The sequence below is a fragment of the Haliotis rubra genome, unplaced genomic scaffold (assembly GCF_003918875.1).
Source record: "Haliotis rubra isolate DU_JTF1 unplaced genomic scaffold, ASM391887v1 Scf162, whole genome shotgun sequence".
NCBI classification, from domain to species: domain Eukaryota; kingdom Metazoa; phylum Mollusca; class Gastropoda; order Lepetellida; family Haliotidae; genus Haliotis; species Haliotis rubra.
Window position 1 is genome coordinate 412,919 of NW_025765581.1, and position 26,167 is coordinate 439,085.

Here is a 26,167-nt window from a genome sequence, read left to right on the forward strand (position 1 = left end):
GTATCAGGTAATAGAATATATTTGAAATTGATAAATTGATAATTATAATAAATCTTGCAATGTTATAATACGATAAGCACACGTTTGGCAAGGGGAGATAAGTATGTTCTACTTAACTATTGCTGTAAAGGGTAAACTGGTAAACTAGCATCTAACAAGGAAATAGAACATCTAATTACCTAACAGAGGTACATGAGGACGTGGTACAAACCTTTAAGTAGATATCATGTCTTTGTCTTTCAACGCTGCATTCAGCAATATTCCATCCAAACGACAAAAGCCTCTCCATATGCAGATCAAATCTCTGCTAAATGGTGAGTCGATTGTACAGTTCTGACTATATCATGAGTATATGTTTAACGTCCATTCAGCAGTATTTCAGCTGTACGACGCGGTTGGTAAACAATCGAGTCAGAACCAGACAATCCAGCGATTGCCATCATAAGCATTGCTCTACGCAATTGGGATATGATGATCAACCAAGTCAGCGAGCCTGACCACCGGATCCCATTGTCTTACGACAAACATGGGTAGCTAAAGAACAACTCTAACCCGGATCTTCGCGAGCATATACGTAAATAGATGAAAATAAGACCTTAAGACTTTCTTTGGCTTAGGAGCAGAGTATCTTGTATGAATCCGGCACTATAAAATTGATACCAGGTGTTCGAGAAACGTTATCCACTGGTATTCATCGCAAACACAAATCGAAATCAAATCACTCAAATATAAAACCCATGCAATAGATGTCCCTCGATCTCTATAATTCTATTTGCAATGATAAAAATGTATTTGTATTTCTTTTTGGGATGATCGGTTCCAGAAAATTGTTTACGTTGAATTAATAACGATGCATTTGCGGATGCCCACGGTGAGTAGTTTGTCAGAGTTACTGTCCTTAAACAGAAAACATTCAATAATTGCAGTTCCTAGAATGCTTTTAAATCTCGTTCATAAAAATACTTTCCCTCTGAAATGACATGTGTCACGAATTTGCTGAGCACAGTTCCTAAAACCCAAATAGAATGTCCGCTTAAACCATCCGTTATGACGTGGGTGGCCATTATTTCACATGAAGTGGTAAATAATGTCACTAATGTTGTGATAAAACAAGTTGCCATGACAATAGCATTCTGATGGTCTTGAAATGTATCATTATTACACTTTATCTCCGTTAGATAAACGATCGTAATAATAAAGCATGGCAAGTGCTTCATTGCACATACAGTGCAACTCTCATCCATTTCAGGAAAAACGTACAAGTGTTTGTATGGAAAATGTGTCCCCGATACATTATTGTGTTCATGGTAATCATTCTGTGCACGACATGGAAATGCCAATGTTTATACCTCGGTGCCATGCGGTTTGTTATCATGAAATGTGGCGATGGTGCGATAGAGACGACTGGTTTGCCAGCATCCGCATGATGTCGTTCTGGTGTTGTCTGAACAATTACATCTGTTTCTCTCGTCAAAATGGTCGACTATACGCCGCTGGAACTGTTTCCAGCCACATTAAAGAATTGTTGTAAATTACATCATTGTTTTAAATGCCAGATTGTGAAAACCGTTTCTCACAACATCAGGGGTGGAAATAAATTTAAAATTGCTAGTGTACTCCGGTACAGTGGCACATGTAAAATCACTTGCCCTGATAATTTTTCCACTATACCGGCCTATTTTCTTGTTGATTTCTTAAATAAACAGCATAATTAACATTGGAAAGTCAACTGGACACCGGTACAGCATGATACACAAATTTGCTTGCCCGATAGAAAAAACACTGGACTCGGACGTCAGGCAATGGGTTATTTCCACCCCTGAACATGTCCACATACATGACCTAATGTCATTGAAAGTGTCTCTCATAAAGAGGGAACTTATTTCAAACTAACCATGTCATCAGGCAATGTTCTCAGAAACTGCAATTGATTAATATTGGCAAAATATTAAGACAAGGAAACAACCATTAAAGTAGATTCTAGACACTTTTGGCATATTTGGACAAACATAAAAAGTACGAAGATGTTTTATCAAACAGACCAGAACTTATATACCTGGCTAGCTGTTCTCGAAACGTTCGTAGCCCTACGAACTTCTTAAGTCCATTCTTAACACATTGGGTAAAGTTAAGAACTCTTAGGGCTACAGACGTTTCGAGAATAAGGCCACAGGGTGTCATTGTACAAAGCTATCTTAAAGCTAAGGTGATCGTAACTCCCATACCTTGACATAGACTTACGACTGGCGTAGTGCTAATGTTGTTTTGCACAACGGCACCCAGCCTGACAAATAGTACCATCAAAAGCATGTCTTTAAAGACCTTCAGCACTATCAGCATTTTGTGTTTCAGAGAAGCCCAAATATGAGTAATGAAATGCTAATCATAGAAACACAGAGCGATCTTAATTAGAAATGTTGTGAATATTTCACATTACCACAACCAATATCTTGATCAAAATAACATTACCTATGAACGTATTTATTCAAGATCACTTCCTCACAGTTCGTATTGATCTCATTCTTGTAATCTAGTTTTAGAAGGGTCATCAGTCACTGAGACACGTACATGGAGACAGGGCCTGACATTTCGTTTCCTAATCAGGCACTGTCGGCCTATTCAAGATTAAATGACAGCATAATGGATTTGTGATGTAAGTAAAAGTAGATCCCCACGTGAAGCCAGACAGGTCGCAGATTTGTAAGACGAACAAGATAGTCTCTTCTCAGACTGCTTCTAATTCCTATCAATCTCAAGGTCTTATAAGAGACAACAGAACGCCTTGACAGCTATGATGAATTTGATATTAGTGGAATATGGTCACCCGGGAGTTTCCAGTGCACATTTTCTGAGAATGTACATAAGTATTCATTTATACATCAAACCATAAACACAAAATTCAACCAATTAGAGTTTCATTGCGTGTGATGAATAAGGATGTCCAAATAACGAAATCGGATATTTTCCATTACAATTGCAAATGTACACAGATCTGATTCTTTAAAAAATATTGTTTTGAACAGAATAAGTAATAGCATGTGCAAAAAAATTGTTTTAACCATCTCTCGTTATTGATCCCCATTGTCGTAAATGAAACAAGTGTCAAAATGTTCCTGTGGGACATTTCAATGGCAAGACTCCAATAGTCCAAAAGTCTGGAATGATATTGTTCAGATGAGCAATTCCAACAGATTCAATCAACGATAATACTCCTACCATCTCATATTAGATTTGGCCTCTTATATCTGGTGCCGCCATATACCTATGACGTCCCTTGGAACACTGCTTATAGTTTCAGAAGGGTGAATCTGGCTTCTGTCTGAGTAGGTCTTCATATGGAGTGGTAGATAATTGATATGCCAAGGTCTTCAAATATACACCAATGCAATTTACAGCAGCCTTTGTAGTGCCACTATATCACAGCCAATTATGGCGTTCTCGTGACGAAGAATGCATTTTCTGTTAAAACGCGTGATTTTGAAGGGAATGTCTTTGCAATTCGTATAAAGAGTGACATCTATCACTGAATTATGACAATAAAATCAGTCTTATAACCATTATAAACCATGGTATTTAATCTTATTTTGTGTCGGTGCAGGTGACGGATACTGCTCCATATCGTTATGGTATGGTGTGGAAATACAGCCTTAAGTCAGGGGTCGTAGTGAGTGAGTGAGGGTAGTTTTACGCCACGCTCAGCAATATTCCAGCTACATGGCGGCGCCAGTGGCCGTAAGTAGTGACACTGTGTAACTCTTTCAAACATATTTTCCCTTGGTGCGATCAAACACATGCACAAAGATGTTCATATACCTATTGCTTTATTGAAATCAGTTTTTTCACTCCTATGAATTACGCAGTGTGAACATCTGAAGGCATTTAGATTTTAATCAATGTTTTAATCAGCCAGTCATGGTCCCGGCGTTTGAATATGAGTGAGCAATGCACTCGAACGAGCAGATCTGACGATCATATCTCCAAAAGGAGAAACTACCAAGCTAGAATATATATACTCACGTACATAAGAAAGTACACACCCGGGGCCGTATTTATAATAATTCTTCGAGTGCTTAAGAATTCTTAACTATAGGAATTTTATAGAATTATTTAGGTTTCACGCTTAACTTTAAGAAATTTCTTAAGTTATATTTATAAAACATCTTATTCTTAGATTTACTCTCAAAGACACCAACCAGTTAGGAGTCCTCACATAGCACTCTCAGACACTTCAGAATTTTTCTTAACTCAACTATTCCCAATAAAACCATAAATATTTTGCTAGCAATGTTGTAATTTGGTACAATATCTGTGGTGTTTTGGAAACACAATGTTTGTGACAAGGCTGAATCAAAACACTTTTTAAATATTAATGCTGTTTTCACGAATATAAGTTCTCGATGTTGTGAATGTTTCAAGCATCCCGAGTGCTGCGACAAGTGCACTCAAAATGGGTTACATCAACTCTTGTTTTCGAGTTTTCATTAGCACAAACTGAATTTCGGAATCAGTATGATACAAAACTGAAGCCATTTTTTTTCTTTAATATAGTTGACAGCTGATCATATTAGATTTGGCCTCCTATATCTGGAGCCGCCATATACCTATGACGTTCTTTGAACACTGCTTATAGTTTCAGAAGGGTGAAGCAGGCTTCTGTCTGAGTAGGTCTTTTTATGGAGTGGTAGATAATTGCTTTGCCAAGGTCTTAAATATACACTACGAAGGAACAGATCCTTCTAACATATAGAGGTGGTCAACGTAAACTCAGTGTTGACAGATGTTAAACAGCGAGGTATGGAATCAGAGTAGAGATTGGCGTTTATTGGAGACGCAAAATGTCAGCTTCAGAGAATAATTAGACTCGAATGTCCGCCGTAACATATTCAAAAGGGCAAAACAGCGGCAATCACTATACGGTTCACATAAAATCAGTGATGGTACCTGGTGTTCGCGAGAGCGAAGGAAATCTTCATAAATTTGGCAGTTTAAGTCTGTGTCCCAACTAGGCCATCAACATGTATTGGCAAGGCGACTACCAGAATCGGTGGTCAGCCTCGGTGGGTCCATAGATTGAGTATCATGTCAACCCCGACGGATCAGATGATAACACCAGTCATTGAGATGTTTCATCCAGAGGCGTTTGTTGACACACACGACGTCGTCGCATGTCTAGAGCATCGTGCAATTGCACACATTATGTAACGCTTTTGCTTTATTTTAGAGCTGTGACGATATATCGTAGTATCGATAATCGTGATTCTTTTTCTGACGATAAATATAACGATATTTTTTCGCATCGTGATATGTATCGTTGACTTTAAAATTGTTAATTTTTAATAGAAATTGACGGTTAGGTCAAAATTTACGCTGTTACTTGCTATTAAAATATACGTTTTGAAAGAAAATAACTAAAGATAGCATATCGTGACGTGCATCGAATTGATTCGTATCGTTCCAAGATATTGTGATAAGTATCGTATAGTGAAGTTTCTGTATCGTCACACCTCTACTGTATTTCTTATTTCACTATTACAAGAAAAATACTTTACTACTAATGAAATAACGTAGTATATAAATCGTAATGTCAAACTCTAGAGAACATGATTTCCTTTGGGCAAAAGGCAAAATTCAGGTGAAAATTAAATAAACAGATCACCAAAAATACGCCATGACCTCAAACGACAGCAGAAACGGCAAGCATGTTTTGCCTTAACTGTAACATCCGACACTCATACAATTTGCAGAAAAAGTATGTCATGTGTTGTCAGATTAGACAATCAAGTGCTTGACTCGTCAGTCAAACAACCTAATATTGCATTTACCGAATCGGTTGAAGGTGAAAATGATGTTTTCATTCTGAAGTAGCGAATGACGTCCAAGAAATATGTTCGAGCTTTGAAACCTCTTTTTAGTTAGATTGATCAACATAATTGATAAATGGCCACAAAAAGAATGATATACTTACTCGAAGTAATGATCTTCGTGGGTGTCAAGGACGTAGATGGTCTTGGGGTCTCTGAAATAAGAGTAGACATTGAAGAACCAGTGTTCGTAGCGATAACAAGGACCGATTCTGGCACTCAAGTCTTAACGAAAACAATGGTGTATTTTACGAAGCATACCTGTTGCTTAACATCAAATGGTTCTGGCACACTTACTCACAAAAGAAACTTGCACAGTATCATATGCCAAGCATGCCATAAATTGGTTCAGTTGGACCTTCATCAGGTAACCATGACATATGTAATAATAATAATAATAATAAATGGATATTTCTTATGCGCCATAGTCCATCCAGAGCATGCTCAAAGCGCTACATATAAAAAGAGTCACTAGAGTCCAAGAGGAAGATATGACAATTCGTCAAAATGACCATGAGAATATTTCGCAGTTATAGGTTGTAGACTTTTTTGAAGAGGAAGGTTTTGAGTCCCGATTTGAATGCTTCTAAGGATGAAGCATTTTTTATGGGAGTAGGAAGACTGTTCCATAGGGTTGGTGCTGCAAATTTGAATGACCTATGGCCAAAGTGTTTCAGACGAACTTGGGGAACTGAGAGAAGATGTTGATTCTGGGAGCGGAGAGAACGGGCAGGCATATATGTATATATGTTTCTCCATGAATGATTCCAACAACAAGGTGTTAACGAAAGCACCTTATGCGTATAAACGAAACACATATGGTTTATATTTTGGGTGGATATAAATTCTTGTGTCTAGAACATATTAATTGACATACATAAAACATAATTTATTGTTTAACCAGTGTTTAATTATATTCATAAAAAGCGAACATTTTGCATGCATAAACATAAAATATTCAAGAAACAATGCGCTGATAAAATGGTTAATGTGGATATTGCACTTTAATAGCGATGAATTTGACAGCAAGTCTACCTACCGCCATCTTTAGCAACGAAATATTCTTGCCAATAAAAACGACAACAATAGATGAGAAACATATTCCTCTGTCTTGCAGGGATTTCTGTACATTCTTGTATATCTAATTCTACATCGTAAATAACAAATCGGTTCAAACTAGATCAAACGTGGGAGGTGTAAATACTAGATAATATACGAGCTGCATTGTACATCAACGCTTTACGAATAAGAACATTGTTCTTTGCTTTAATCTAAATATTATTTCACCGCATTGATCGTATCACATGATGTGAAATGAACTTGACGTGGTTTCAACTTGGCTAACAAAAACATGCCGAATAATGTGTTTTCTTTCATTTAGCATCAATAATAGCCTGCAGTGAAAGATGAATCCATATATAAATATGATTAATCTAAATCGAAAGGCAGTGGGTGGTCTACTGTATTAATCTCCTTCTTGCAGCTGCTTTCATACACAGTGGAAACACAGCATCTGACGACAGTGTCCATGATCAATGGAAACAATGTCGAATGAACGATTCATCACGTTCCAGAGACACGTTACTTCCCTGAACCACATAACATAAACAATGTAAATAGATGTTGTGTCAACCGAGGGTGTAAGTGATATACATATCATCTGTCTGAGAACAATATAACAAACAATGTAAATAGATGTTGTGTCAACCGAGGGTGTAAGTGATATAATATATTACTTAGAAGTACTTTCGCTATCCTATTGGTGGACTGGGAACAAAATCGTAAGTTTTTATGCCTTTCGAGAACCGAAGGCAGAGAAGAGAGATGGTCTTTGAATGTGTCATAAGGTATGTCATCATGAACTTATTGGAAGACTGTGTAGCTAATCAAGTCATCATCATCATCAGCAGCAGCAGCAGCAGCAGCATAATCATGATGATAATGATCATCATCAACACAACCACAATCACCATCGGGAATACTAATCTTTCAGTAACAAATTAAAGAAATATTAAAAACTAGTGACTGAGAGAATGAATGGATGAATAAATACATAGACAGTAATATCATTCATATTAATAGAAAGTTTATCAGGTGTGTAAACACGTGGCACGTTATATTTCATGATTATTCGTGGTGCAATATGTTATAGTCCTTTTGTCTCAAAAGGTTTGTGAGGTTTTGAAGATTTTTTGTCTTAAAAATAGAAAAGTTGTTTAACAAACTATCATCAAAATATTGACACAGTTCACTGTTTGTTACGGGGGAGGAGTGATCAGGAGTGATTATGATCAGCGTTTCATTGAGTATTTTATGTTTATTAGTTTTCGAGTTAGATTGTAATTCATCGGTCCGCTTTTGAGCCAAACGGACTATAAATGCCACTCCCTCAAACCAAAATGCCCTTTCATGCAAGTGTCCATATATGTTCATTTCTCCTTTTAGAGTTACTCATCGATCATGATTTCTAATGTCAAATTGTCTATTTGCTTTTCCAACCGAGGGAATACACTACAGGCATGTGTCATATGGCCTCCACTTTTCTTCTGAAAAGAACGATCTAAATGGCAGACACACCGGAACAGCTAATTTGGTCTCAGAATAGATAAGTGATGTTTCTCAGACGAAGCACTATTAGCTGGTCTTCCCTTAAAATGACACTCTGGAACTATATACATTATTTATGAGTACCACGACTCCTACAGATGAATTAGTCTGTTGGTGTCTGAAAACGATTTTCACAGGGTGAACGTAAAATACTTTCCACTTTCCACTTACAGACTGCACTGGGATAAAAAGACAACCAGGCAGCATATTTGTTTAGGCACAAATTTACGGGGTATTCTATGCTGATGGACAAAATTGACTACCCCGCTGTCATCAACAGAAAGGGATAACCCCAGCTACCACAAATGTCGACATGGTGTTCCTCCCTGTGCCATTGCTAAGAGATGGGAAGCTGAGTTCATGAGGGTAAGAGAAAGAGTCTCGAAGATGATAAAAAACCAAAAGACATTCAACTGCCATCACACAGGAAAATGTCGATAAAATACATGATATGATTGTGGATGAACGATGAAACACCACACGCAACCTATCCAGTAAAGTAGACATCTGTCATGAACGATCTGAGAGCATTCTGATGAACTTGGCATGACCAAATGTACAGTTCGTTGGGTTCCAAAGCTTCTGAGCTCCTGACTCCTGATGAGCAAGGCTTCAGGTTCATCATCTCCTTTGAAAATTTCTGCCCTTTCTCAGCAGATCCAGCTCATTTTGTTGAACGTCTTGATATTCAAATTGTAGCCTTGGAATTACCACTATCAACCACAGACCCAAACAACGCCCGAATCAGAGGTAACAGCAAACGTCTCCTCCGAGTAAGGCTGAATCTGTTTCATCAGCTGCAACATGATGGCTCCGGTTGTCTGGGATTCCAATGTAATCCTCCTTGCGAACTACTTTCAGAAAGGTCAGAGACCATTAATGTCCAATGTTATGCTAATCTGCTTAGGTAACTGCGTGAACCTAAGATGAACACCGTAGAAAACCGACTGAAGGTGTGGTTATCCACACACAACACGCCATGTTCTCATTTCGCCCTTGATGGCAATGTATGTCTGACCTTGGGCTTATTGCACAAAATCCGATCACCGGATTTGGCACAGTCAAGTTTCAGCTCTTCCTAAACTTGAAGAACGATCAGTCTGACAAGAATTATGCAAATGATGATGACGTCATTTCTACTAGGCAGCCTTCTTCACCAGTGAGATCCAGAAACATCACATCGTTAGCTGATGTGTTTGGAAGTCGACATTGTGTCCAAATCGTCAACATGTCGGCCTTGTATATTTGATAATAGAAGCGACAAAACCCTTTCCACATTCCTAAGAACATTGTACAAGCAGCATTGTAAGCAAATCGAGTCTGGACCAGACAATCCAGTGATTGTCACCATGCGATACGATGGCAGAGCATGTGTTTATGAATCACTATGAAATAGTGATGAAACCAGGTGTTCGCGAAAAGGTGAGCGTATCCTGCCCCACCGGTGGCACCCATCATATACATATGCTAAGTCTGGTCAATTGTTCACCTGAAATAATTCGGGAACGTATGGTATAAGTCGAAATAGGGACTTGCATCGGACACGTCTTCGGCGTGACGAGCGAACGCTTTAATCACTAGGCTACCCCACCGCCCCTCAAATTTGGAAATTTCCTCCAAATGTCTACCATAGAACTTCTTGAAAGCTTTATGTCGACGTTCAGAAGAAGAGATGACCAAAACCAATTCCATAGTTACATAATGAAAGAGGCATCTGTTGTATGATTACAATTATGCCATAAAAATGTATTTCTGAATAAACAACGAGCCACCGCATGGTGGGAATATCAATGAAAAGACCAAATGTTCACGGAAAGGTGAAACTATCCTGCCCAACAGGTTGTATCCATCATAAAGACATGCAAAACATCACAAAACATCAATGCCCCGGAAATGTAATATGAAATGATATTCGAAGTATATTGATCACAACAACATGGTATGTGGATGACTGTTTCTCCTCTGATTACTGAGTATCTGGCGATAGATTCGGTTTCTTCTGCATGTATCGCATTTTGGTACAGAACATTACGGAATAGCATGTGATGCGTTCATATCTCTGATCCACAGTATAGTTATGTAGCAAACATGTTTACATAATTAATATATCCGTTGTAATTGGTGCTGATGGCAATAAGCAGCACACAATGTTTATAATGATATCTATTAAAGTCAAATGAGAAACTCCTATTAAAGCCACAATGAGGTTGGAGTGTTATTTGCACTTTTTACAATTTCTTCTTGAAGAGGGCAAAAAAGATCTAACTATTATATCTTACCATTTTTATTGTACAAGAAAACCTTTCAAATAATATTTTATATATAACTCTCATAAATGACAAATGATGTAAAAGACAGATTTTCTATAGCTCTCATCGGATAAAAAGTTAAAACAAAACAGAGCCATTACAACATGAACAGAAACGTATCAATGTGTTCTCTCATAAATGAATGATGTTAAAGGCCGACTATATATAGTTCTCTTCGGACAAAAAGTTAAAACAAAACAGAGCCATTACAACATGAACAGAAACGTATCAGTTTGTTTTCTCATAAATGAATGATATTAAGACCGACTATATATAGCTCTCTTCGGATAAAACAAAACCGTGGCATTACTGAGGTGAGGTGAAATTGGGTTTAACGTCGTGCTTGAGAATATTTCGCTCATATGACGACGTACATGCGTGTGTATGTGTATGTGCGGCTGCTTGTACTAGCCCAGACTTAAGCTGGTTTTATAGTGCTAGCTCACTGAGATACCATGCCGCAGTGAAGCATGAATACCCCACTGAGACACATTATACTGACTCCGAGCCGACCAGTCCTTGTTGTACCCATTAATGCCAAGCACCAAGCAGGGACCAACAAGTACCATAATTTAACGTCTTTTGGTATGACGCGGTCGGGGATCCAACCCGTGACCTTCCGCTCTCCGGGCGGACGCTCTAACCACTACACCACGGAGGCGGCCGGCATTACTACGTAAACAGAAACGATTGCGTCTTCTCCAACGACATAAAGGTCTCGATATGAAAACACATTTCAAAACGATCTTTGTCGATCATTGTCATACGAATTGTGGTATTCCTATGTGTCAGTGTTGGCAACAATTTCAATGTAAAATATCGCCTGATCTGTCTCTGTATTGATGAACCCGAAATATCTGCTCTGATATAATAACGTCCAGTAAATGATCAAGATTAAATACATCCAATACGTCATGCTTTGCCATGGGTAGCAAACACATATTGATAAGCTCTGTCCAGAAACAACGCCACCCTATTTAAGACATATAATTCAGGACACTGTGTATTAATAAAGAATAAGAGGAAAGAAATAACTAAAAGGGGACACTAGACATGGGCCCGATACGAAAGGACTGATTTTGTCGAGTAAGTGAGAAACAAAGCCCTATGAACAAAATTCCAGTTGTACTACGGTGTGTCAGATTCAGGATGACAGAACGAGTAAAGTGAGACAAACCTGGTAACGCACAAAGCGATTCTAACCCAGCGACTGCCGGTAGCCGATGTTAAAGGAAAGGAGTTACTATCGCCTTAGCGCACAGATAGCTTTGGGCAACGGGACCCGGGTTCTACAGCTTTACGACGTTCATAAAATCCACAAAATCGGGCATGGTGCTGACCAACCAATAAATCATAATTATGCCAAATTTAGAATTCGAACCAACAAATACACGAGCTCCAAAGGGACACGACTCTGCAAAGCAAATTCACGATTCCTAGACTTCTATGCCATCTGTGCCCCTTCTTAGTGGCTTCCACTGATTCCATTTGCAATCACATTATCCGTGTGTTTGCTTTGGTTGGAAAATGAGACATGAATGAGTAAGTTGGGTTTTATGCCCTTTTAGCAATATTCCAGGAATATAATGGTTGGGGACACCAGAAATGGGCTCCCCACATTGTACCCATGTGGGGAATCGAACCCGGGTCTTCGGGCAAACACTTTAACCACAAGGCTACCCCACCGACCCTATTAAGATATGAATACCCCTTTGTTGAAGCTACACACTCACGGGAAGGACATGTTGGGCTTGATTGGGTTGCTCCACGGGAATGGCTGTTTGAAGGAGGAGAACATGAAGTACAGGCCGTAGCTCATCTCCAGCCCATGGGTCAAGCTCCGGATATACGTCATCAACAGCAGGGCAACGGCGACACCTGGTGGTACAAATTGTAAACATGTAACAAACTGGGACCACAACTCTTGAGTCTTGAAACAAATGGCAGTAGACCTATACTCACGTGATGTTCAATCGTAATGGCATTTCCTTAACTTATGAAAATACGAAACCTTTTTAACTGAAAATGTGTAGTGTTATGAATGAATGCGTATGGTTTTAAGTCGCTTTTAGCAATATCCCTGCAATATCACGGCGGGGGACACCAGGAATGGGCTTCACACATTGTACCCATGTGAGGAATCGAACCCGGGTCTTCCGCGTGACGAGCGAACGTTATAACCACTAGGCTACCCTACCATCCCCGTGTAGTGTTATGAAGTCGATCGTGCACGTTTACCTGACCGGCATCTTACTTTTGTGGTTTTGACTTATGTGAGAATCATGAACACGATAAAAGAGAGAAACAGTACGGCTACTTGAGATGAGAGACAAACGGATCATTGCTGAACATAATGAATGCAGATTGTCTTTAAATCCCCATCTCCTCCAATCATAAACAATACATGTACATAATTTTGTAGTTGATTAAGTAAATGATACTTCGCTATGTTGAAAATCGGGTACTTCAGTCTACCACCAGGAACATCGACCCATTTGAAGTAAATATAAATTGGTAGTGCAAGAAAATACCCAGCCTTGACTGTCGTCGAAAAATGTAACATACACACAGCTGATAGACATTACCTTTAACCAAGACATTTGGTTCCACTTACTACAGTTAAGGGAGCACACAGACTCGTCGTGTCTGTTACTCGAAAACACGAACTTCACCGAGAGTTATGTAAACAGAACATAAACACATTGGAAAATGAATATCGAAATACTCTACACACACACAGACAGACACAGACACAGACACACACACACACACACACACACACACACACACACACACACACACACACACACACCCACCCACACACACCCCTCAAACCCACCCACGAACGCACGCACGCACTCATTCTAATTCGTTATAACCATAAATCAGTATATGCATTTCGACTAAAACATAAGTGGCAGGGGCAAAAGCACCAGTTCGTTATACCCGTCAGTTCGTTATAATTGTGTTCGTTGTAAATAAAGGTCACTGTATGTTAAAGTTATAATATAACAGGTGAAATGGTGGATTGTTTGTCCCAGCCACTTGTTGTAAGACGAACTACGGTTATAACGAACTACAATTAGTGGTCTGTGAGTTCACTGTACCATCTTTTGACGTATTGTGGCATGACGTGGTCATTGTGCTGTTGTACAGAACAACCTTAGCGTTAAGACTACCTTTTAAGTCTATGTTAAGGTAAGGGAGTTACGGTCACCTTAGCGCTAAGATCGCTTTGTACAACAGGTATCTAACTACCATTACAAAGGCTCACCTTTAAGAATTGGTACGAGGTGACTGAAGATCCCGAGCATGCCTCGCTTGTAGAGAGCGCCGAGCTTCAGTTGTACATAGCAGACTGGGACACAGACCAGGATTCCCAGCAGATAGTAGGCCACCAGGAACAGACCTGTAACACAAGAAGCACAGTTTGTTTATTTCTTTGTTTGTTGTTTACGTCGCACTCAGCAATATTCAAGCTGTGTGTCAGCGGTCTGTAAATAATCGAATCTGGACCAGACAATCCAATGAGCACGCAATTGCAATACGATGACATATGTCAACCAAGTCAGCGAGCCTGACCACCCGTTTGTAGCCTTTTTCGACAAGACCAATTCTAAACCGGATTTTCACGGGTAGCAATGTTAAGTACAATTAAAACGTAAATAATGATTATTGAATATTGCCAAACATATTCGGCTTATATGGTAAAACTGTGATAAAATGTACGTGACGAGCTCACTGAAAATCAATGATAACAGTAGATGTTCACTGAAAGGGCTAGCGTGTCACGCTCTACATGCTCACGAGATTTACATTGAAACCCAGGTTAACCCAAGCTGCCTCAGGTGCGAGAAGGTTAACAGTCATATGGTCATTTAAGCCCACCGGGTACCCATCCACTGCTAGGTGAACACTGGTAAGTGAGGAAATGGCGTCGAAAAACAAAACCATTATGATCATTGTGAAACGGTGAAAAGGTGAAACCCTAACCACGCAAGAACATTATTTCATTTTTAAATCACAAAATATAATAGAAAAAAAGTCAACGTATCTGTCCCTGCTAATGGCCATTTTAAAATACATTAAGCATTGTGTCTTGTGGTAAATATATGTTTTTCGCGATCTTGTTGCTAAAAGAGCATTTTGAAAAAAAGGTCGACCTTCTGACATACGACTTCCATGGTTGTTCCAAACTGTCTGGGTCATATCGGAAGAAGAATCACATGGATAAGTCATGGAAATATACCCATCTCATATTCCCAAACTGACATGTCTATCCTACACATCAAAGAAAGGCCAATGCGTTGGCTTAATGTCATGCCATTACCAATACAGTTTTCGACTTGACGTTTCAGAACAACAAATTAACCATAGTTTCATTGAAACAACCAGAATCACGTAATTACTGGATTACTATTTTGAGGAAAACCTTTTGGGAACAAAGATTTTGGAATAAAAATAAACAACACTCGTTTGTCAATTTCAATCCAAATTTTCATCTACGGCCCGACTGCAGAAAGCCTCAGGATCAATTTCTTCTCGCAGTATTCAAATATTGAGACAAGGAATATAAGAAGGAAAGCTTGGAGCAAAAGGCCTGAAGTTGTCTCTTAAATTAGGAAGCCGCAGTTAGGTGACTGAGTGTATTCGGTGTTCGATCATACCTTCTGCACAAGTTAATCACTTGGAGTTCTCCAGTCTGATTGATCGTGAATCCATCATTTGTCTGCAAACCCATTCTACATTTTTTCGATCCAATCCATCAGACACCCAACTGACAATTCCACCGCATTACCTTTCACTTACTGACCCAGACACCGATTTTTAGGTCTATCTACTGCTCAGTCATCTTTGATATAACCTTATCCATCCATCACCTGATAATTTCAAATCCATGTTTCCATCATCTAGCCATTCTTTCTACGTTAATATTCATCCATCTATATATACATCTATCATCCAGCTTCCCCGCGGTGTTCTAACACATGGACATATCTATCTGTGAAGCGAGCATCTTTTCCTATACATATTTCTACCAAAATTCCCTATACATCCCTAACTTCCATGCTTCAGCATCAATCCTTATCTATTCACCTTCACTCTATCATCTGTTTTGCTGTCTTTCTAGCATCCCTTTTCTATCCATCATAACATGGATCTAGTATGCATTGTTCTATCCATCATGCATGTGACTATCCACCAACTATCCCTTTTCTACCATCTATTCATGAGTCTTTCTTTACATATTCCAACCTTCGTATCTACCAGCCGTCATAATTTCAATCTACAAACCCATCCTATCTATGCGACTATTCATCCAACTATTCGGTTCAGCTATCAATCAATCATCCAACGGCGTTTTCAGAAAATACTGATTATCTACAATACCAACTGCGGCAAAAACTAATCGAAGATCTCCTGATCCATTCATCTTATTGACATCTGCACTGAGGCAGAAGATCACCAGTCATCACCTCTGTCGACCGACTGGAGATGCTGGGATATAAACCCTCATCTTAACGAGTCGCTGAAGCCGATACACTGATGTTTTGACAGATCAGTAACCAACTACTTTACCACTCCATAGACCTTTAAACACGTTACAGCTTCGCCAACAGGCATATATGATATCATGACAGAGGCTGAAGAAGCTTCACCGGGGTTTTCTATGGAGATCAATGTATGATCTTCGTCATTCTAAAATACCCCTGCGGCGTAGTCTTGTTACAAACAGCACAAGTCACCATTAGAAAATTGAAAATCGTAAGTAGAGACTAGGACGGACCTCCAACATAACGACTGATTAAAAAGAAGCTTGAAAATCCAAGTAAAAAATGTCTGAACTTTTCTGGTACCCTTTGTTGTCCTGAAATCCAGATCTGGTTCTGATCCTAAGTATATATCTTACATTTATTCTGAAATGGAGTAGTTTGACATTTTCTGTTGATGAGATCATAGACGGTAGTTCGTTTGATGGATATATTTCAGATTTTTGTTATAAAATGCCAATGCGCAGTGATAGAATCAAATATTTAATGATCTATGTATACTTTGGTTGCAAAGGACGACTATCGGGTGTTTGTCCAATAGCCATGTACATATACATAATCAAACCAATTCCATTCCGAAAGAACGTTACAACAGATTCTACTGCCAACTGCACACGGAACACTTATGAGTGAGTTTGCTTTACGTCACATCAGCAATTTTGCAGCTATTCGCGGCGAGAAATGTCTTTTGTATTACAATAACGGAACACTTATGAAAGAACATTTTATACTTATGATATACGCTAGGGAACATGTTTAAAATGTCACTCTACACCTGGGAAGACGGCGAATGCATGATAGACTTAAAATAATACAGCGTCAGAGATCTACAATCATAAGGATAATAGATACACTGTCTGTATGTAAGAGCTGTTACAAGAAGGTGAAGGTCACCTGAAGTCAAACTATTTCTCATCGGAGATGTCTAGATGCAAAAGATATCTAATTAAGACATTATGGGAAGAGTACACATAGCCTTGAAGTTCATGTGACAACGGAAAACAGTATATTAACTACAGCGTGTTGATGGAATAATCTGCGTTAAAAGGAAACCGAGCTGGACAAAGTACATCTCCCTGATAAGGTCCAATGGCGTTGTTTTTGCCATTACAACCATTTCCACGCTCATATCTCTGATGGACATTATGGTATGCCATTCAGTATCAGATGACACACAAATATAGACCCTTTCAGAACCCAATTCAGCATATGTTAGAGTGAGTGTGTCAGTTGGGTTTTAGACCGCTTTTAGCAATATTCCAGCGCTATTACGGAGGGGGACACCAGAGTGTTCAGTCCAATAAGCAAGTACTTATCAGGAATAATGGACAAAGGTCCAGTGGCTGGACATTCATCGTGGATAATGGAGCGGTGGGTGTCATGTGGAATACACAAATGGCACATCAGAGTGGATGGGTTTTACCGTGGCTGAGATCCTGGTAATGGAATTGTAGCTCTTGCTGTGGGGTGTGGAGAAGTAGGTGAGGTTGAGGCGAGAATGTATTTACAACGTCGACGACTGGCTACCGACAGCTGCCTGTATTCAGTGAGTGAGTGAGTGTTGTTTTAGACCGCTTTCAGCAATATTCCAGCTCTATCACGGCGGGGGACACCAGAAATGGGCTTCACACATGGTACCTATATGGGGAATCGACCCCGCGTCTTCGGCGTGAGGAGCGAACGCTTTAACCACTAGGCTACTCCACCGCCCCTGATTAGTGAGACAACACGATTCTGAACCAACAAAACCATAACACTATTCCGAACCTTAAAAAAATGCATTCCTTAACTAGCCATTTTCAGCAAATTCACCAGACGAGCTAAAACGCGAAGTGACGGGTCGAACAAGTATTCCATGCTGCACAGATTATGCTTAGAATCATCTGCAGGCGCTGGAAGCCTGTTAAGGCCCATCACATCAGCCTCCAAGAGCGTCTTTCAGGGGATCCCTTGCCATATCGCCCCTAGCGGAATAAAATCGATCGATTTCTGTCACACAAAACAGTTGACAAATTGTTTCGTGGCGTGATTCCATAGATTTTTTCAGATTAGCGTAAATAGGCGCACAAGTGTTTTTCTTATCTGAAATTCCCGTTGCCATAGGAACGGAACTATATCATTGTATCGACAGGATACTGTTTTAATCAGTATTTTTTATTTGCTAGGGAAATGCATCTGCTGCTTGGGATAAACCAGAACTCTGAATGCATTGCGAGGGCTTTTTGGTTTGATTGACAACGGAATATTTCTCAGAGTGTGGAGATATCCGGGTTGAAATAGAAAAGAAGGTTCTTCAGATAAAAGCATTAGGGAAGGTGATTCGATTTAAAATCACACGAAAAGTTTAAAGACCATTAGTGAGATAATTTGGGAATTTATTTCGTTCGATTGTTTGGTTTGAGTGAGTGAGTGTGAGTTTAGTTTTATGCCGCTTTTAGCAATATTCCAGCAATATCGGGTCGGGGAACATCAGAAATGGGTTTCACACATTGTGCCCATGTGGGGAATCGAACCCGGTTCTTCAGCGTGACGAGCGAACGCCTAAACCACTAGGCTACCCCACTGCCCCGTTTAGTTTGTGTATCAGCAATAAAGCGACAGAAAGGAAATCGATAAATCGATCGTACGGTAAAGTTTACTATATGTATAACATAATATATACGTTGAATATTGAAGTTTGTAATCATTAATGACTTCTTTTATGCGTTTTCATGTAACGAGTTGAACATAAGCCGCTCGGACGAAGATTTCATGTATAATCGCTTCAGATGAAACAACCATCATTTTCAGATAAATATTTTGGTATTTTAAAAAATATTTTTCAATCAAACATGTGTAAATTAATAACCCATGCAGATCTGCAGTTAAAATATTTGGATCTGCTGCAAATTTAAAACTGATCGATTAAACGTACAAGCGATTTTAAGCCAAAGAAACTCAGGTCTGGTCTAATGGTTTTGATGGAGTTTATCGATTACATGTTGTTGTAGAGCTTGAAAAGGTCACGAGATCAACTACATCTGAAGTAGAAAATAAACCTCATTAGAAACGGACAGTCTCTTAAATGTGGCCGGGCCATCATTACCGTGTTTGTTCGGGCTTGTATGCACCCAAACCACTTCACAAACATCCCCATAGGTCAAATAACCAAAGCAAAATCAACGTTTTCTGATCCAAGGAGAGAAAAGATGAAGCTCAAACAAAGCTACATCCGAAACAAGTGAGGTAAAATTACTTTCCTGTGTATGGTATTGGTTTCGTATCGATTTTAGGATTACTGGAATCTGAGGAGAAATAGGGCTGTGGCAGTAATGTTCTATTCTGGTACAAGAGTATAAACATCCATTTCTAACAAAACAGCAAAAATTTTTGCTGACTTTCCACTTTTATTTGCATTTGGGCAATTCGGAATAAGACCATTAACTTCTAAATCCATATTCATATATGAAATGGTTTGGATTTGGATAAATTTCACAGTTTTACCATGCGCCATGTTTTGTGAAGTAAACTACGTTTATAAGGAACACGCTTAAAACGAACTGACGGATGTAACGAACTATATTTTTGGGGGGTAAGAGCAACTTTCTTTTTAATTCAAAATGCGTATAACTACTTACGGTTATAACGAACTACAATTAGTGGTCCCTCGGAGTTTGTTACAACCGTAGTTTAGGGTAATACCAATACCGGATTGAAAATTTCAGGTTTTAAAATTCTGATCAGAAAACTTTACAAAATTCATCACATTCCTCGAATAGTGTTGAATTCACACAGAAGGCACTCAAAGAATGGATTTAATAGAATTTTACATCCTTGGATACCATGTTCGAGGATAAAATGTCATTATTCTCCTCAGGAAAGACTGTCTTTCAAGCTTAATTGATGCCAATGTAGCCCTCACGCACCATCTGACAATTAAACATTGAGTAACATGCGTCCATACTACAGTAAACATATCGTGCATGCTCTATTTCATCAACGTGTATTGAAATGAGTTATTTTAATGCAGCAGGGAAGGGTCAAATGGCAGTTAATCGTTCAATTTAGTACTTCTTTCGGTTGAAGGCAGATCTAGCCAATCCTTTATCATCAGCAGCCAGGCACACCATCATCAAAGAGTTTCACAGCTGCTACATTACTACAGGACATTCCAGCTCCTCAGGGATACGAAACCGAGCCCTGGACCTTTGATTTGAGTCTTGCAAAGGAGATGGTTTGAACAATTGACACAGTTCAACCAAAAGAAAGGGTGCTCTCATTTGTTGTTGGAAGCTAATAGGCCTGTTGTCTTAGTTGCTTGGAAAGACTGTAAGCAAACAGCTTCAGTTCTACAGGAAACAGGCAGTTCTATGTTCATCACCGCCATTGTTGGTCAACGGAAATTGTCCAAAGGTGGCCATTAACTTTGCGTTTGAAGAGAAAAGGGATGACAGATCGTTTTAGCGACTGACAGTCATTAACGAGGTCGGAACTCTCTGAGAAGCAAACGTGGCTCTTTTGACTTCAGATAACAAGCAGGGGTCAACTATTAAAAAGTCTTATTTTCCTTTCAAAGGACACCGAAGTCCAACTCTCCTCTCGATCCACAGCAGTTGCCACAATAATTGTCTTGTCAGGTTTTTCTACATGCTTGATAGTACAATTAGCTGAGAAACATGAAGGTAATTATTGATAATGACCATGCCATTAGTCCCTTCAGGGCTGACACAAAACAAGCCTCTCTGATGATTTGAAAATCAATGAACAGCAACTGAATTATGATGGCCATTGGGCATAGAACGGGACTCTGATTAATTTTATATACTGTTATTTTGTCACCTATACAACTAAGGAATATAAGGAGTAAGGAATATAATTTCACGCTTCGCCAAACGAGAATACACTTTCAGCATATAATCCGGAATTGTTAGGTGACTTATTAATGGTTCTACATTCTCATAGTCTTCACATGATCACAGAGGATTATAAATCAATACATTTCTCTTCTGATCTACTAGTTCATATGGGCGGTGGGGTAGCCTAGTGGTTAAAGCATTGGCTCGTCACGTCGAAGACCCGGGTTCGAATCCCCACATGGATACAATGTTTGAAGCCCATTTCAGGTGTCCCCCGCCGTGATGTTGTTGGAATATTACTAAAAGCGGCGTAAAACTAAACTCAGTCAGTCAGTCAGTACTAGTTCATATACCATTAAATGATAAAGACCCGTGAAGACCCGGGTTAGAATTGATCTTTAGTAACCCATGCTTGTCGTAAGAGGCGACTAACGTGAACGAGTGGTCAGGCTCGCTGACTTGGTTGACACATGCCATCGGTTCCCAATTGCGTAGGTCGATGCTCATGCTGTTGATCACTGGATTGTCTGGTCCAGACTCGATTATTTACAGACCGCTGACATACAGCTGGAATATTGCTGAGTGCGGCGTAAAACTAAACTAACTCACACACTCAAATGATAAAGTCCACGTGGGTACAATGTGTAAACCATTCGGGTGTCCCCTGCCGTGATATTGCTGGAATACTTCTAAAAGCAGCGTAAAGCCAAACTCACAAACTGGAATAACAATGCACATTTGAATATATGGCCGTGTCGTATGGGCCTCAATCAATGCATACCCTGTTATCAACCTGCAGTGAAACTTCAATTGGCATCAATAACTTTACACCACAGAATATCAAGGATGTTATATCTCGGTAGCTTTTTGAGAGTTTTTATCACAGCCAACTAGAAAAATCAAGGAGATTTTAACCACAATTAACAATTATTCACACAAGCTCTATTGAGTCACCTAACAGAGATAATGAATCATGCAGGGTCTATCAGTAATGCGTGCCTTCATTATACATTACAAAGAGATACAAACTATTTGATGTCTAATTAAGCACTTATGCAGCGACTCGCGGTTCAAACAAAAGACGTGCTCCGAGACGAGAGCAAACATTGATTTCCAGCTCTGACTGACTGATGCGACCAGTTCAATGGAAACGAGATACCAATATATTCGGTTCCTCTGTAATCGCAAACACAGATTAGCGGAAATTACCGAAGGATCCATTACCTAAGGAGAAAGATTTGGGGCTATTACCGAGACATAGAGTCTAAATTTGGACAGAACATGGTTGTTGAAGCTACACTGACTAGATGGCCGGTGAGTCCAGAAACGTCAGTTGGGGCAACGATAGTTTAAAGAAGATCAGTCTGGACGAACGATGGTTTGTAGCGAAGACTACTCATCTGGATGTATTCATATCATTACCGAGCACAGACTTCATAAGCAAGGATTTAGTTGCAATTCAATACATCATGAAACGAATGATGATGTTACTAGAAGATAATATACAGATTAGTCATTAACAGATATAGAGATTTTAGTCAAGACGGCCTAATCAAGGAACGGCCGCGGTAAAAAATGTAAAACCAAAAAAACTGTAAAAATCAAGTCCATTTGGAAAAAGGATACATTGGATCAAAGTTGGAGACATTGGACCGTAGTTCTAATCAAGGGTCATCAGTGAAATGTAACTGAAAAAAACTGAACGTTGTACAGCTTACACTGATGCTCGCCGTTTCCTTTGCTCCTGTCTTTCACTATGAATAGAGGTGAGGAGAGGTGAAATTGGGTATGCATGCATGTGTATGTGTATGTGCGGCTGCTTGTACTAGCCCAGACTTAAGCTGGTTTTATAGTGCTAGCTCACTGAGATACCATGGCGCAGTGAAGCATGAATACCCCACTCAGACACATTATACTGACACCGAGCCGACCAGTCCTTGTTGTACCCATTAATGCCGAGCGCCAGGCAGGGACCAACAAGTACCATATTTTAACGTCTTTTGGTATGACGCGATCGGGGATCGAACCCGCGACCTTCCGCTCTCCGGGGCGGACGCTCTAACCACTACACCACGGAGGCGGCCCATTATGAATAGAAATGAATCGAGTACCAGTATGCAATTTTAGTTGTGTTATATTGTGACTTCATCAGTTGAAGCATTTGGTGAGGTTAAATAAACGTGCTAAGTTCTACTGATATTGTCTGGTTATGCGAGGTAGTGCGCGTATCTCAACCCATGTTTAGTCTGTTCCAGAATGTTGATACCGCGAAATAAACTATTTATGGACGATGGAGTTTCCATTCATTTTAAAGAAGAATATTCTGCTAGTACAACCATCTCCTTGCTGTCAACAATACATACAGGATCACGCGTGAGTGAGTGAGTGAGTGAGTGAGTGAGTTGGGTTTACGCCACTTTGTGCCAATAAAGCGACAAGATAGGCACACCTTTTCGCGAACACCTGGTATGATCATTTGATAATAATCCATAAACACCTACTTATGATGTAGTCGGAATCTTACAAGCATTGGCTCTGCTACAGTAGTGATTTATTGAGATTGTCGAAATGTTATCGCTTTAACATCAATTTCAATTACATGTGTATATCATAGTGTATCATTTCGATGTGGGAGAGGAGTCTGAAGTGCTGCAGTGTTTAAAACCAAGAACACCGTTGGTATTGACAAACCTAAAACATGACCATGTCACGAATCTGACATGTGTCTGTCATGCACAAAGGAACTCGACATAATGGAGTAATTGAAGTCCGCTGACTGAAAAACTTCAGCCTAGACGCCGAGTCTCTCACAATATCTCCCAGATCGATCGTCATGATTCCAGATTTACATTTTATTCTAAATATATTATTTTTATTTTATATAAAAAAATTAATCTGAAGTCTAAAGTTTTAGAGAGACGACGGATATGGTTATTTTCCTCATCCCGGTGTCTTGTGAGGCATGTATAGGTTAAGTGTATCAGTTGTAACTGGTGGATGGAAGTGGCTCCAGTATTCTCATGAGCCATCCAACACTACCAGCGTGACTCATTCTAAGGAAATGTGAAAAGTGGAATATACTGAGAGCGGTTCGTAGGATTAGAAGACCTGTTTAGCTTAAGAAATAGGCAACAGACCAACATCTGGAATCCCTTTTGATCTGCTGCGGATGTCTCCAGGGGAGAACATCGCAACCTGAAGAAAAGAGAAAGTCTGCGACGTTTTATGATTATCGAATGCGTTTCCCTGGTTACCAGCAATTATAGATGCGGTAGACGTTTCAAAACCAGAATTAGATTTGGATGCAGGAGTTGTCTGAAAACACTTCAAGCCATTTTGTGTGAGATGACAATGCTGGAACGGAACACCCACTGTGCAAAGACGTCTGAGACGTTACCAGGCACTTCATCTCCGTGTCCACACATCGAAGACAATTAGTTCTTCAGCATGTCTAATCATGTCAGCAAGGTTGAGAGAGTTGATACCAGATACATCCCATCCAATGTGCTGGTATGAATGGCGCATAGAAACAGTAGGGCACTTACAGTTGGCATGGTAGGACAATTGACAGAAAAGCAATTTCATTGCATCTCCTGCGTCTGGGGCTTGGCGAAACATCAAGACTATTGGCTAGACAAACATCTTGTGATTCTTCCAAGGTTCACCAATAATTGTAGTGGTTCTGCCATTACGGCTCCTTGGTTCTTTAGTCGGCGTGTGGGTTATATCCATTGCCGGATCGAATTGGGAATTTTATTGGCTAATTTCTGGTGTCTGAGGGAGAGGTGTGAAAGTCGACAGTTCCAGACGAACAAATAGCCAATGGTCATTTCATCACATGACCAAGAAATTGGCTGTGTTAACAACGTTTCAGGCTTTGTTGGTTTGACCGAAGGCGCCGTCTGTGACAGAAACTTCATTTATGACGGATCCAGATTTGACATCGAGTGTTTGACGGGTCTCTGGCTGGGACGGCTGACTCCAATCACGAGAGGTTATCATATTAGCTGGCGTTGATGTAAATTGTATGAAAGATAACATGTAGTAGACCGTTGGGGTTTCCTTTGACTAGACATGACTCCAGAGAGTATATCTCCATCGCTGACTGAGTAGTGTCCCGCGAGATGGAGAATAATTGGTCGTTTAATGTCCCACCTAAAGATTCTGTATTTCATCTATATTTCCTTTTATAGTTCATAAATACGTCTGTATCATAATACTGCTGAATAGGGCTGGGATGGGTAGGAAAAAATGGAATCAAGTACCCGCATGTACTTACCCGAATCGGAATCAAGTATCCGGAAATGTTAGGAATACATAGCTTCTGCCAACTTTCTGAATATTCAATCACGATTTGACAGTCTGAGAGATTATCATAGAAAACCTGAAATGAACTAACTTGATAAGCAATGAACACAGTTACACAATGTAATGAACACGTTTATTTTTTGGGTTGTGTATTAGTGCAAGATGTTTGTGCACTGAACTTGTACTGCTTCCGCAGTAGATTGCCATGGTACCACAGAGTCGGCATTTGGTTCTCTTGCCATCAAGTTCAAAATGAGCCAAAACACTGAACTTAGCATGTGTCGTCCATATTGTTAGCGTCACCTGCCTTTGTCATTACAGAGTTCTCTCCCTTTCCGGGTACTCGATTCCTTGAAATAGGACTCGATTCCAGCTGTACCCGAGTATTCCGTCCCAGCCCTACTGCTGAACACTGATTGACAGCCGCCATATAGCTTGAATATTTTGCCTAGGGCGTTAAACAAACAAGTAAACAATACAGTGACCGATTCGCGTATATGAAGGGCAGAACATGTTTACCATTTCGCGAACACCTGGTGTCATCCATGATGTTCAGTGATGTGTTCACATAATTTTCACTATTTCTCCCTTTACCCTAAATGGACTTTGTGTCTGAGGATGCCGGGCTTGGTATTGTTTTGCTCTGACGATCTATATTGTAACGGTTACAATGGTTCCATACAGTTTCAGATTTT

General features: G+C 39.7%; 1 protein-coding gene across 1 annotated transcript in view; it reads right to left on the reverse strand.

Moving 5' to 3' along the window:
* Positions 1-26,167, reverse strand: part of LOC124271652 (sodium- and chloride-dependent transporter XTRP3-like) — an 80,846-nt gene that overhangs the window by 19,922 nt on the left and 34,757 nt on the right. The window contains exons 2-4 of the mRNA XM_046706801.1: positions 14,052-14,186; positions 12,511-12,655; positions 5,966-6,016 (exon numbers count right to left, since the gene is read on the reverse strand). Of these exons, the coding sequence (XP_046562757.1) occupies positions 5,966-6,016; positions 12,511-12,655; positions 14,052-14,186 (331 nt within the window). The remainder of the gene's footprint in view (positions 1-5,965; positions 6,017-12,510; positions 12,656-14,051; positions 14,187-26,167) is intronic.